Source organism: Mastigoproctus giganteus, chromosome 3 (genome assembly GCF_048544385.1).
Source record: "Mastigoproctus giganteus isolate SK-2022 chromosome 3, ASM4854438v1, whole genome shotgun sequence".
Classification (NCBI taxonomy): Eukaryota; Metazoa; Arthropoda; class Arachnida; order Uropygi; family Thelyphonidae; genus Mastigoproctus; species Mastigoproctus giganteus.
The window spans coordinates 193266025-193280689 of NC_143577.1; the positions used below are offsets into that span (position 1 = coordinate 193266025).

Here is a 14665-nt window from a genome sequence, read left to right on the forward strand (position 1 = left end):
TTGACACTTACATCCAAATGTGCTTAGTGATGTACCCAGTTTCTTCAAAAGTGATAAGTTTGCATTTTCCTAAATTTTGGAGCATTTTGTACACATAGACCGCATCATTGTTATACTCTCAGATATTGCAAAAACATGGTACACATTGCTCACTGCTGTACTTTTACTACCATTTTTGATTTCTCACTATGTATTTGCAATAAGTCAGGTAAATTGACAAATTTCATGGTTGTATATGTGAAAGATGAGCATGATATTGCTTATTATATTATTTATATTGTTTTCATAACATTTTACTTTTATCCCTGCCATTGGGCCATATTGCAGATTCTCTTGTAATAAAATGCTTTCTCTAGCCTTGTTGAATTCAGCTTTGGAAATAATAACTAGGTGATAGGTTCCCATTGAAGCTATTTAAAAAGAGCTCCCCACAAATTGTACCCTTTGGTAGCATCATTTTAAAATTGCCATAAATATTACCATAAATATTGCCATAAAAATTACCATAAATATTACCTTGGTGGCATCATTTTAAAATTGCGTACTTTAGCTATATAACATTAAACTTTTCAGTGAACTGAAAAGTTCACGGAAAGGTATATATTTTAGTAAAACATTCATTCATTCCATTGGTATTGTATTTTGAATAGTAATCTACTCAGATGTTGTATATTGTGCAAAGGCAAGATTGCAAAGTAAATGATGCACTGTTACTCACCAGAACATCATCATTAGCAAGTGAAATATGGTGAGGCATTCATTGTGAAAAGGTAGGCATAGACTTTTCTTTGTGTATCACCAAGTTTTTAAAATCATCAAAACCAATTAGCATCAGCCGATTGCTCATGCTAATTTGTTTTGGCATCTTCCTCAGTGGTGTTAATAATTTGCATCTGGTCTTGAGTTCTTTCCACACCCTGTACACTAAAACTCTTGAGATGTGCTAAATTCAGCTGTTCATTCAATGATTTTATGAGCTTGCTTCTCAGGATAGTTTTAATTTTCTTCATTTGACTGTGTAGTGGTTTTTTTTTTTTTTTTTTTTTTAGTAAAAGCAGGATGCAAATACACTAACTTCTTAGGGTTCAATGGTTATAATGTTAGGATAATTTACATTCCTCTCAGTGATGCCAGCTGCTGTGTACTATTTGCCCACTGATATAAGGACACTGACTTTGTCAGCCCTACTGCTTAAACTTCATAGTATACCACTATATGATTAAAATTAACAAATGTGTGGTGACACATGTTGCAGATAAATGGCATTATATATCTTGTTTGGAAATTCCATTTTATGTATAGTGCAGAACTAGGACAATTTCTTTCATATATGGGAGACCAGGCATATTTTTCATATATACCTAGTTTACTCGTTATAAAAAAAAAAAAATCACTGAAATCAGATATGAAAAATAAAGCAAAGATGAAAAGAAATAAAAGTAATTTAAAAACACAATAGCAAGAAGAGAACTAATCTTTTTTGTCATATCATCAATTGCCATACAGTTGATGCATGTTTGAGAAGAAAGGATTTACATATGGAGTGATCACAGGGAATAGGAGAGTGCACTTCTGGTTGGTTGCTAGGAAATCTGATTTTATCTAACCAGACATTTGAAAATTCACCTGGAGTCTGGCATTAAGTGTCTGCAGACACTTAATGCCAAATTATATCTGTCAGGAGCGGGAGTGCAGTAGCATACACTCTTTGAGTAGACCAGGATTCAAGCCCCTGACTGCTAAATACGGCCAATCTGTCAACCAGCACTGGACAAGCGTGGCAGATTATGGTCCATTTCCCTCAGCATGAATTGTTGAGGAGATTTCCATCCTGCAGTGGGTTGATATTGGCTGCAGTTTACCATTTTTTTTTTGTTTTGTTTTTAAAGACAATTATATCTCATTTATACTTAGTTATGGTATGTGCTTCCAGGGTAGCTAATTTATAATCATTGCTTAATTAGAATTTTCACATTGTTTCATTGTCGTTGGTATTGCAGAGCAAGTTATCCTTTGCATGTGTTGAGAGCTCAGTTTGCCCTGTCATGTTATGTCATGGAAGTTATATTCATGAAAATAACTACACATACACCAATGAGCCAAAACATTATGACCACCTACCTAATATGATGTTGGTCCTCCACGTGCAGCCACAACAGCTTGTACCTGTCAAGGAATGGACGCTACAAGATTTCTAAATGTGTCTTGTGGTATCTGGTACTAACATGTAACCAGCAGATCATTTAACTCCCGTAAGGTCCGTGGTTGAGACACCACAGATTGGATTTGCTGTTCATCACAAACCACAGATTCTCGATGGGATTAAGTCTTCCTCATGTTCCGCGAACCAGTCTCGGACAATCCAGGTGTTGTGACATGGCGCATTATCCTGCTGAAAGATGGCACAGCCAGAGGGAAAGACCATTGCCATGAAAGGATGTACTTGGTCAGCAACGGTGTTTAGGTAGGTGGTAGATGTCATAGTGCCCGGCACATGGATGACTGGACCCAGGGTATCCTAGTAGAATATCGCCCAAAGCATGACACCACCGACACCGGCTTGTTGTCGTCCCATGGTGCATCCAAACGCCATCACTTCCTCAGGTAAACAATGCACACGTACCCAGCCGTCCACATGGTGCAACAGGAAACGTGATTCATCAGACCAGACAACCTTCTTCCAATCACTCAAGGTCCAGTTTCGATGCTCATATGCCCATTGCAGGCACTGTCGCTGGTGAACTATGGTTAGCATGGGCACTCGGAGCGGCCTGCAGCTACGCAGCCCCATTTTCAGCAGGGTTTGATGTACTGTGTGTTTTGACACATTACTCCCATCACCAGCATTCCAATTACTGGCTACTTGCACCACAGTCGCCCTTCTGTTGCCACATACCATCCAGGAGAGCTTTCACTCAGCTTGAGCATTGATGAGCCGTGGTCATCCAACACCTTGCCGGCGGTTCACGGGTTTTCCCTCCTCGAACCACTTTTGGTAGGTACTAACCACAGCTGACCGTGAGCACCCGCCAGCCGTGCGTTTCGGATGTGCTCTGACCCAGTCGTCTGGCCGTTACAATTTAGCCTTTGTCAAATTCGCTTAAATCTGCTGGCTTTCCCAATTGAAGAACAAGAGTAAGACTGATTAACGGAGCTCAGTATCAGGTGTTTTTATACTGTGTCCCGATCTATGCACTCTCCGTAGTTCACCTGCAGTTGCGTCAATTTGCATAACGACTTGCTGGTCATAATGCTTTGGCTCATCGGTGTATTTTAGTGAAGTTAAGCCCACATATTTGGCTGTGCAGCCTAATATGCTGGTTTATTAGGCTGCCCAGCAATTAATCTGGCAATTAATAAAATATATATGCTATTTAAATCATAAATTTCATAGGAGACTTGCTGAAATTATGAAACACCAAACTATTGAATTTAGGAAGAAAGGATGAGTTTTATGACCATGTATTTGTTTGGTAGCCCAATCAAATACATGGGCTATACTTCTGTTAGATACAGCCTCACCAGTGTTTCAAATCACATACTATAATTTTCATGAATATAGCTGCCATATCATGACAGGACATACTGAGCTCTCAGCACATTCAAGGATTCTGTACACAGGCCCTAATTGGACAGTGCCAAAATTCTAATTAAGTTAAATATAAATAATGATTACAAATTATGTACTATGGAAGCATTTGCAATAACTAAGTATAAATCTGATTAACTGCATACAATAAATGCTAGACCACAGATGATGTTTTATATGTCTGTCATTTGAAGAAAATCAAGTTTCTAAGCCACTAATAAAACCTATGCAACTATCTTAGAAAAGAGGGATTGAAGCATTATTCAATGCAGCCTTGGGAAAGAACAGCCAGATTTTAGGCCAAACAAGGGATTCTCCTGGCATTTCCAGTTTAGGACACTGACAGATTACAAAAAAAGTCACAGAAACATAATAAGAACCTGTATTTAGGATATGATATTTTTGAAGTATAATGTTAATCCTTTAAAAATATCAAAGAAATGTCTGATCTGCAGTTTAGATTGAAGTAAACATTAAAAAATTATTTAGTATTAGTATTGGCAAATGATACAAAATGGCAAGCTTATAAGTCATCAGCAAAAAAAAAAAAAACTTTACACACTTCAACCATTGCAGGTGTCTAGTCTCCAAGAATTTGTCTAGTTCTTCCTAGAATTTATTCAACCCACCCACTTCCACAAAAATAGATGGAAGTTTGTTCCAACAATCAACCACCCATTGGCTGAAGGCAACTTCTGCACATCTATCCTGCAGCCATCATTCCTCAATTTGAATTTATGTCCCCCTGATATGAGTAGTCTCAGCAAGAGGGAGAATGCCATCAGCACTTTGTTTATTCAATCCATTCAAGCCCTTAAACACCTCAATCTCAAACGCCACTAGTTTCTAGACACTTCAATTTGCAGAACTGAAGCCTTTCTTGGCAGGAGCACCCTTTTGTTCCCTTCACCAATCTGGTTGCGTTTCTCTGCATCTGTTCCAGCAGATCTACTTCCTAAGGTGAGGCCTCCAGACCTGTATACAGTACTCAAGATGCTGCCTAACTGTGCTTTGCACAAAGGGATAATCGCCTCCTTATCCCTGCTAGCAAAGTTTCTGTATATCATTGACAAATCCTCATGAGCTGTCCTGACAGCATATCTGCACTGCTCAGAGAATTTCATATCTGGCTACACAATTATCCTAGGTCTTTCATTTTCCACTAGTAGGCATGTTAATCTAGGATCACTGCTACCCATGGCCTTGTAGATTGGAACTGCTACAAGGACGCAATTTCTGGACGCAATCCTTCATGTTCTCACTGACCTTAATGATGGTCCACCAATTCTATTGTTCGATGAGGTATGTCAGACTCCCTTCCTTCTTTCCAGGCTATGGTCAGTCTCTTGATGGCTGGCTTCAGATGGTATTCATGGCACTTGGTCATCATATCCTCGGGCCTTCTCATGATCTCCCAGAGCTCAGTGTTAGTCCATTCTATGATTCCAGAGGGAGTGTATTAGAACTGGAACTGTGTAGGTTTAGCTTTGCTTTTAGTGGGCTTCTGAGTGTCTGTTCTCATTCAGGCAAGCCTTGATCTCCTTTTGTTCTAACTGTTGAGCTTTCAACATCCAGAGGTATTGTTAGTCTTTCTTCACCTGTCATGGCTTCAATCTCTCTCTCTCTCTCTCTCCAGCTGGTGGTTTTAACCAACTGATGCAGTCCTTGAGTCTTGCATTTGTGTGGTCTGAATTCCGTCCTGATGTCAGTGCTGAACTCTTCGGTAATCCAGACCAGCTCTTCTTGGAGTTACTTCTCAGTTGCTATATAGTTTGATGTTCTCCAGGTACATCAGGTGGAGGAGGCTGTGCAGGTTCTTCCCTTCTTTAAGGGTATATCCCTACTTTCTGGTATAAAGCATGATGAATAGCATGTTGAGTATATATTGATGAATTGTTCAGTATATGTTGATGAATAGCATGTAGCCTGGAAAATTCCTCTCCTAATGGGAATTGGTGTGGTGGTTGTGATATTCCTGACCTTAATGATGGTCCACCATTTTGCCATGGTTGCTTCTAGAAGGTTTGTCACTGTGGATTGACTTTGTAGATCTTCAGTGTTTTTTTTTCAGCCGAGGGTGGGACACAAAGTCAAAGTAGTCTATGTACAGGTTGGGATGCTTGTAGTTTTGATATAACTGCCGCATCGATGGTCATTTGCTCCTTGAATCCTTTTGCTGTTCAGCTATGATGTATGCTGGTTCTTTAAGTGGTCTGATATCTTCTTGGCTATGCATGTGATCAGAATCTTGTTGGAAGACAGGTGATCACTGCCGAGTTTCAGTATCTTTGTCTTTAATCTTCAGGTAGGCATTTCCATGAGTCCGAGACTGTGGGATCATCTCAGGGTACGTTATCATCCGGGCAATGATTTTTATTATTAATGTGAAATAGTTTCTTGTGTTGATTATTATTAATCTGTTTATTTCTTTATTTATTTGACAAAACATTAATATATGTGTTAGTTCAATTTTTTGCACCCTTAACAGTTTTCTGAACTGGAAAATGGAAGTGAGTAATAGTTTCATGTTTGTTTTATGACTAATGTTCATTTTCAGCAGAATTAGTAAAAGTGTTATTTCTTTAAAAGTAACATGTAAAAAACACTTTTTTAAATTTTCATATTTTTTCACAAAAAACTTAAAGATTGCACTAAATATTGCAGTAAATTAGTAAAAGATTACACACTGGTGTACTTCAAACAGAATTTAAAAATTGATTCCCCTGTCAGATGACAGTTGATTGTCTTTGTTACAATTGGGGGGAACAGTTGCTGGGTTAATTGCATTGTGCATGTTATTTCTTTCTGAAATATTTCTCTTTGTTGCTAATTGAAACTTCACTTAGTCTTTCCTTGAAACATTGTAGATATTAAATAATTCGTAATGAATTTTAATTTTTAGAGACCTATGGTTGTAGCAGAAACAGGAAGATTAAAAAATAATTTGAAATACAATTGCAGTATTGAGTTCTGTATTATTAAATTATTTTTGCTTATTAGGTTTCATAATTCTTTTGGATCAGAATGGATTGGTGTCTAATGCTTTCTAATGATTTAAATTTATAAAAAGTTTATCGCTATATATATCACTTTCACTCAAAGACATCTGTTAATTTTTATGAAAATTATTGCAATCTGAATTCAGATATAGCTTAATTCAAATAGTCTTCGGATATAACTATAAATGATAAAAATGCTAATTTTTACTATTAGTAAAAATAAGAATATTTTCAGTTGTAAACTGTTGCGATTTAGGATTAGCATTAATTGAGGCATATGGCATATGATGTAAGAAAAGCAAGCTTATAGAGCATCAGCCAAAAATAAAAAATAAATAAAAAAAAAAAAAACCCTTCCCATTTCGCCCATCTGGTCACTCCAAATGTTTGTCTAGTTCAGCCTTAAATTTATTTAAGCTATCAACTTCCATAACAACAGATGGAATTCGGTTCCAGCAATCAACTACCCACTGGCTAAAGACAAACTTCCACACATCTATTCTATAACTGTCTTTCCTCAATTTGAATCTATACCCCTTCATGGTTCTTAACCTGAGCAAGCAGAAGTGTCCCATCAGCATTGAGCCTGCTCAAACCATTCAAGTTCTTGTACACCTCTATCAGATCATCTCGCAGATACCTAGTCTCCAGATACTGCAACTTACAGAATTTAAGCCTCTCCTGGTAAGAGAACCCCCTTTGTTCCTCTGACCAATCTTATTGCCCATGCTAGGCTGCTGCTCATTACAATAGAAGCAGAGCAAGAATTGCTTTCACCTCTGCCTGTGGCTACTATTAATCTTTTAGTCTGTGAATCCCCCAAGCTAGCAGTTTTCCTTCCCACCAAACACTGCCTCGATAGCATCAGCAAATATTCTTCCACATTGCATATTCTTGCATATCATGGCAACTTGTTGTGAAAGTATTCACAACGAGTTGCCATGATATTGCACTACTTCAAATAAGTAACTCTTCACCATATTAGAAGACTATTGTTACTTATTCTCAGCAGATGCCACCACCCAGACAGCACCGTTTCACAGCTGATTGGCTCCTCTTCGGTGGGCAGGCAGGCACCCGGTGTTGCAATGATGGCAAGGCAGTTGCGAAGTATAACTCCACAATATGAGAACTCGTTGTGAAGGTATTCACAGTATGAGATATACGTAATGATGCCAATCTTATAACTATTTAGATGCTGCAAGCAGATCTGACGCATTTTCATTGCTAACTTGTAAGCATGTTAACTCACTATGCAACTTGAATCTTTTGCTCTAAAATGCGATGTAATTCAAATTACTACACACCATCAGACATCTCTCATATTGTGGAGTTATACTTCACAACTGCTTTGCCATCATTGCAACACCAGGGTGCTTGCCCGCCCACCGAAGAGGAGCCAATCAGCTCCAAAACAGTGCCACCTAGGTGGTGGCATCCGCTGAGAATAAGTAACAGTAGTCTCCTCCTGTGGTGAAGAGTTACTTATTTGAGGTAGTGCAATATCATGGCAACTCATTGTGAAGATATTAACAATATGAGATATACATAATGATGCCAGTCATAACTATTTAGTAGTTAGCTTGCAGCAGATCTGATTCTTTTGCACCAACTTGTAAGCATGTAAACTTTACTGATTAATTGTTAATACAATACTATCCTAAGCTAACAGATTTCTAATACAGTGCTATGTGTTTTGCTATCTAGTTTTATGTTAAACCTTATGCTATCTAGTTCAGAATATACGTTGTATTGTATGACAATGGCGGCAAGTTACGAATGGTAAAATCTAGGGACACTAAGTATTAACTTTCAAAATCTTTATCTAAGTTCAAAATAAACTAAGTAGGAATATAAAGCTACTTCTAGAAAATAAATTACTATGCCAGTTTAAGTCAATAAAATGAAATAAATTTAAGAAAAACTTCTCTTTAAGCTGGAGCCATAAAAACTTTGTCTGCACAGAGCTATTCTCATTCTCGCGTCCCCATTTGAATAACAAAAGTTCATTATTGCTGCAAGCTTATTATTATGAAAGTTAATTTTGCCACACTTGTGGTTTTCCACATCCATGTTGATCATGCAGGCCACACTCATTTGAATGGTCCTGGATTTGGCATGTCTAGCTGACATGGTTGGTCATCTGGATGGCTTACCAAACAAGCTTCTTCAAGAGTTGAGTCAGATTTTCATTCAGCTCTAAAAGCTATCAAAATGAAATGCTGTGGGAACAGCAGCTTGAAGAAAGGCAGCTCTATCAACTTTTGAGAAATATCCTGGAATATTTTGGATGGCTGCTTGTATCCACAGGATACAAGCAGCCATCCAAAATATGCAAAAAAATGGAAGTTCTTGAGTCACATGATTGTCAACTGAAGAATAGGTTCACCAGCCTTCCTCTGTGCTCTATAAGAACCTGGTAAGGGACATTATTCACACTTTCTGCACTGTGAGAAAAACATAACTAGTTTTTTTATCAACATCACTTGTCAACAGGCCTTTTCCATAATGCAGTGGTATGGAAAATGCTTGTGAGAATCCCAGTGCAAAATTTGATTAGAGGCTCCCCATGTTAATTTTATCACTTTAATAGAAGAATGTTATGGGTGTTTAGGAGCTCTCTTTTGCTGTGAGCTCCAGTGCATTGCACTGGTTTGCTACATGTATACTATGCCACTGCCATTACAAAACAGAACAAAGCATAATGATTGATGTTCACCTATAAGATGCATCAAGGTTAATATCTCCAGGGTTGGAATCAAAGTGAACCATTTTTAAAGTGATGCTATCAGAGCACCAGCTACTCCATACTACTTATTGACTCCAGTAAATCAGACCTCTTAAAATAGCTTTGTGATATTCCTCCTTTTCCATCAATTAATAATCCCAAGCGAAGGTTCAGATTAAAGTGGCCCGGCCCCCATTAAGCATTTTACTGTTCTGGCAGTCTACAATCTCAAAAAGTTTGAGCACCACACCTCCTTTGATCTGTGCAGGAAATTATGCAAATTATTACTAAACTGGTTAAATCCTTCCGGTCCAGCTCTAGCAATCAAAAAATTATGCTGAAATGTGATGTTCAAAAATGATTTATTGTTAGGTTCTAGTATATACATGATATAAAACAGCATGGTAAAACATTTCAAAGGGTCTAATGCAGTATTTATTTCTGAAGGAACCAAACTTTTCATCCAGATAATCTTTATTTATTTTTTTTTTTTACTTTAGAGCCCCTAATTTGAATTCTTTTTTGTTTTTTCCTGTTTTTGGTGGTCAGAAATGCAACATCTAAAATATCTGTAGAAATCTCTTCCTGTATGCATTCTGCAAAAAATGGAATTTTGTCTGTTCATTCTTCACATCAATATTTCTTTGACATCCCCCTCCCCCATTTAGTCCTATACTGGTAATAACACCAAAAAAATGCCTTCAGTTCACTGACGGCGCCTCCGTAGCCAGGTGGGAAGAAGCAGCAGTGCATAGCACACGCTTCTTGATTAGGACCGGGGTTCGAGCCCGTCACCACCAAATACGGAGGATGTGGAGAGGTCAGGGAATGACCACCGCATATCCCGGAGCAATATGGCCTTAGTTGCTAATGCTCCTAAAAACCAAATAACAAACAACAAACAGTTCACTGAAATAGAAACCCAGTCACACCATGTGGAACAGTTGGAAACTACCTTATTTGTAAGAGTTTCCCACCTACAATTTCTTTATCAGACAGGTCAGGTCTAAAATCATATCTAACACAATTGTGTGTTAGACTTTGCTGATAAAGAAAATGATAAAGATTGTAAGTTACTCAGTGATTTCTATACAAAAAAAAAAAAAAAAAAATCTGCCGGCCATTAACAGTTGAATATAAACATAAATAACATCAATTTAATTTTTCAGATTGTTTATATGAAGTGTGAATACATGGCAGTACAGTAATTAAGCCAGCACACTGGGAAAACAAATTTCTTAATTGGAAATGCTGACAGTAATGGTGACCATGATGTTGGACTAGAAGTGCAATTTTACAATCTTGTGGTTGCAACATTGGACTGCAAAGGATTAAAACACTTACTGAGATCTGCTTCCATGCCATAATACACAACAGATTGCATCTGTCCTAAGGTTGGTGTAAAGAGGTTACAGATCTCATTCAAATTGCACAACTAAAATGCTTATTTAATTGTATAATATATCATTAATAGTCAATTCCTCATAAAGATCTTTTGTATGATATATGTCTTTATTGGTACACAACTTGAGGACACGATGATGGATGAAAGCCATTATTGGCTTCAATAATGTATAATAGTTCACATAGAAATTTTCAAGTTTTTAAAATGTGAAACAAATTGAAGAAAATGATCTGAAACAGATAATTTTCTTCAATTTAAATTCAGTAATTTACAGTTATTAGAATCACCTACTTCTACTTAAAGGAAAGAAAAAAAATAATTTATTTGTTTTGTTCAATGCTAATTGATTATAATTATTGCCCTGTTTTTTCTATGCAGTTCTTCCTTCACCAGAGCCAAAGAGTCCTCCAGAAATTTATTTCTTTGATGTAGTTAGGCAGTGTAATGCTATTTGTCAACTTCTTGAGAAACAGATTATTGACACTGTAGTACCTCTTGTTATGTAAGTAATAGATATTGTTTATTAATGTAGACATGATTTATATACACATGACTTACATAGAAAATCATATTAAAGATGATAAGATATGGATACATATCTCTTTATATGTAATTTGGTCCAAATGCTATATGAAGGTATTTTAAGTTTCTTACCTACCAATATTAAGTTTCTTACCTACCAATTATTTGAAAATCAAATAGACACGAAAATAGTAACTTACAAACATTTGTGCATTATGATATGATATTCCTTATGATTATACACATTATGATATTAGTCTAAAACTTGTAACTGAAGTTTTAGACTAATACAGCCAGGCCTCGCATGACGTGAGTTTGATTAATGCATTTTTCGGTTACTGCTATTCGAAAAAATTATACCACTTTTCAATTTACACGATGCAAATTTCCTGTTAATGTGATCTTTTTTATGTGATAGTTGAAAAAGATTTGAGTCGCGCACTAAGCTTACTGTGCGTCGGATGGGCAATAAACTAGCGTTTGCCTGCCTCGTGTTCCATCAACCATCAGAAAAGTCGTGTTACTTGTTTGTCTCCTGCTAATAAAGTTACTGCATTTAAAAATTCTAATTTTTAAATGAGCCACATGAAAATGTTACTGTGAAGGAAATAACAGTAAAAGAACCAGGTGAAATCTTTCGTATCGTAGAGTAACTCAAACAAAAGGTTTGAGGTTCTTTGCAATATTTATTTCGCCAGGGCCTAGAGAAGATTGTAGTCGGCTATCAGAAATTGATTGATAAAAAAAAGAAAGCCAACACATGTTCAAACAACTCTGTTCAAATATTTTCGTAACAAATAGTTTCTTCTTTGTGTATTTATGCCAGAGGGTCCCAAACTTTCTCGGTTCGTGGCGCCCTTAGTGTCTCAGTAATTTTTTTTCGCCGCACCCCTAGGCCAAAAGAAATACCTAACAGTTCCGTTTATTAAGTAATTAGGTCCAAACAACTTAATAAGTAATGAAACTGTGACTACCTCCAACTACCAGTAGTTCACGCGGTGTCTGACATGTCAAGTATTGCTGTTTCCCTAAAATTTTAAATATTCCACGGTGCACAGTTTGGGAACTGCTGTTTTATGCAATAAACATTTTAATTCCATAATTATTTTCATTATCTTTTACACGGTCTACTGTTAAAAGGTTATTAGGTTATTTAAAAGGTATTTTTAAAATTCTTTATGGACATTCCTGAAGGTCAAGGATGAATTATAATTTTTCATATTGATTATTATATTCGATTAATGCGTTTCCATTTTGTGCAATGCACTCGCGGGATGAATTAATCGCGTTAATTGAGGCCAGCCTGTATCTTAAATTTTTGGTTTTTTTGTTTTGTTTTGATTTAAAAAAATCATGGCATACAAAAGAAGAGAGCTGTGCAGTAATGAAATACTTTTTTTTTCTTCTTTTTTTTTTTTAAAGGACTTTGTGAGAATCAAATCCATGTAGATATGATGGAAATATCAGATGGGATTGTCTGTCATAGTGTACTTGAAGGTACTTTATGACAGACAATCATCAGCCTGATACATGAATGTCTAAACCAGCTCAATTTCAGTCTGCCAAATTACAATGTAGCTAAGAATAATATATGTTTATATAAAAGATCATTCAAGAAGCACAGTGTATAAGAAAAATGTTTTAAAAGTATTGCATAATGTTTTTTTTTTTTTTTTTTTTATTCTGCACTTTTTCCATTCTCTAGTTCAACTCCTGCACATGGAGATTGCCTACAGAAGAAAAAACACATCATGGAACAGTTAGAACTAAGATTACATAATGGATTAGAAAGGTAATTTATTTTTATTTTTGCTTATGGCTACAAAAAATAGTCTAAACCCAGATGCACAGAAACAAAATCAAGAGAAAATATTTATAAATTAGCAAAAAAATTTTGAGAATTGTAGAGAAATCTAAATCATAATCAGTTCTTGATCAGAAGTTTTTCATAACAAGCATATCTTAACAAGTTCTCAAATACACTTAATGCAGAATTTGATATATATATATATATATATATATTTTTTAAACGTATGTGAAAACGTATATGTTAGTGCAAATGCATCATGTCTGTATGTCTGTATGTAGCAAATTTACCGAAGTAATTATAATGACATTGTTTCATTACATCTCATATTGTGAATACCTTCACAACAGATTGCCTCACTGGTTATACTTTGAATTATTAATGCTTCTCCAATATTTTTACTCATTCTCAGTGGATGCCGCCACCCAGAAGCTGTTTCAAGGCTATTTTGTATTTGTGTGGGATAATAACTTTACTATCCAGTTGTCCCTATTAGACTTAGAAAAGCAAAAAGGTAGAGGGAAAGTAATAGTAGGAGTGGAAGAGGAAAAGAAATATGTAGAAGGGACAGTAACTCCTTCAACTCACACCACTCAAAAACTCAAACTCCTCGAATAGGAAACGTTTCCCCAGTGGAGAAGGCTGTTGTTACCTATTCTTGGAAACTCCAGATATCATCAAGCTCCCGTTTCAGGGCTATTTGGCCCTTCTTTGGTGGATGGGTAGGTACCCAGTGGTATAATGGCTGACAGCCCAGTTGTGAAAATAACTCCACAATATGAGAGTTGCCAAATGGTGTTTAGTAGTTCAAGACTTGATAAAAATTCAGGGCTAAAAGCCTCCAGACTATGAAAAACCTACAGACATATAATTAGTTCAAATGCATCATGTACCTACATAATAAGTTAACTGAAGTTAATTATAATGGATCAGGCATCATTTCATTTCATATTGTGAATGCCTTCATGATATCCATGGAGAATAAGTAACAGTAGTCTTATCTATTGGGGAAGTGTTACTTATTCGAAGTATAACTGGTGAGGCAACCCATTGTGAAGGCATTCATTACATCATTTCATTACATCTCACAATATGAGATGTAATGAAATGATGACATTATAATTAACTTTGGTTAACTTATTATGTATGTACAAGATGCATTTGCACTAACTTATGTGTCCGTAAATTTTCTGTAGTCTGAGGCTTTAGTTCTGAATTTTTATTGAGTCTTAAACAGAGATAAAAAAAAAAATAAAAACATAAATTTAAAAAAATTCAATAAAATTAAAATTTATATTCAAACATAACCATATTATGGTATATTAGCAAGGAATTGCTATCTGTTTATATTTGTATTATGTTGGTTATACATATCTGTGGGATTGTGACAATAAAGTTCTTGGACTGGTGCAATTAAAAAAACAAAGAGTGAAGGAACTCAAAAATAGTTTTATTTTTATTCAAAATAATCACCACCTGATTGAATGCATTTATTACGCCATTCTAAAAGTTTCTGAAAAAAGTCAGCGAAGGCATCCCAACATCCTAAAATTGTGAAACATGGCATGGTTTTCTTTGCCTTTAACATCCTGAAACCTCTTCCCTTTGAGGGCAG

General features: G+C 36.1%; 1 protein-coding gene across 2 annotated transcripts in view; it reads left to right on the top strand.

The window, feature by feature from the left end:
• The window catches only part of Sec10 (Exocyst complex component Sec10), a 225498-nt gene that overhangs the window by 157244 nt on the left and 53589 nt on the right, over positions 1-14665 (top strand). For both annotated transcript variants that reach the window (XM_090369552.1, XM_090369553.1), the window contains exons 12-13: positions 11100-11223; positions 12949-13035. In XM_090369552.1, the coding sequence (XP_090225678.1) occupies positions 11100-11223; positions 12949-13035 (211 nt within the window). The remainder of the gene's footprint in view (positions 1-11099; positions 11224-12948; positions 13036-14665) is intronic.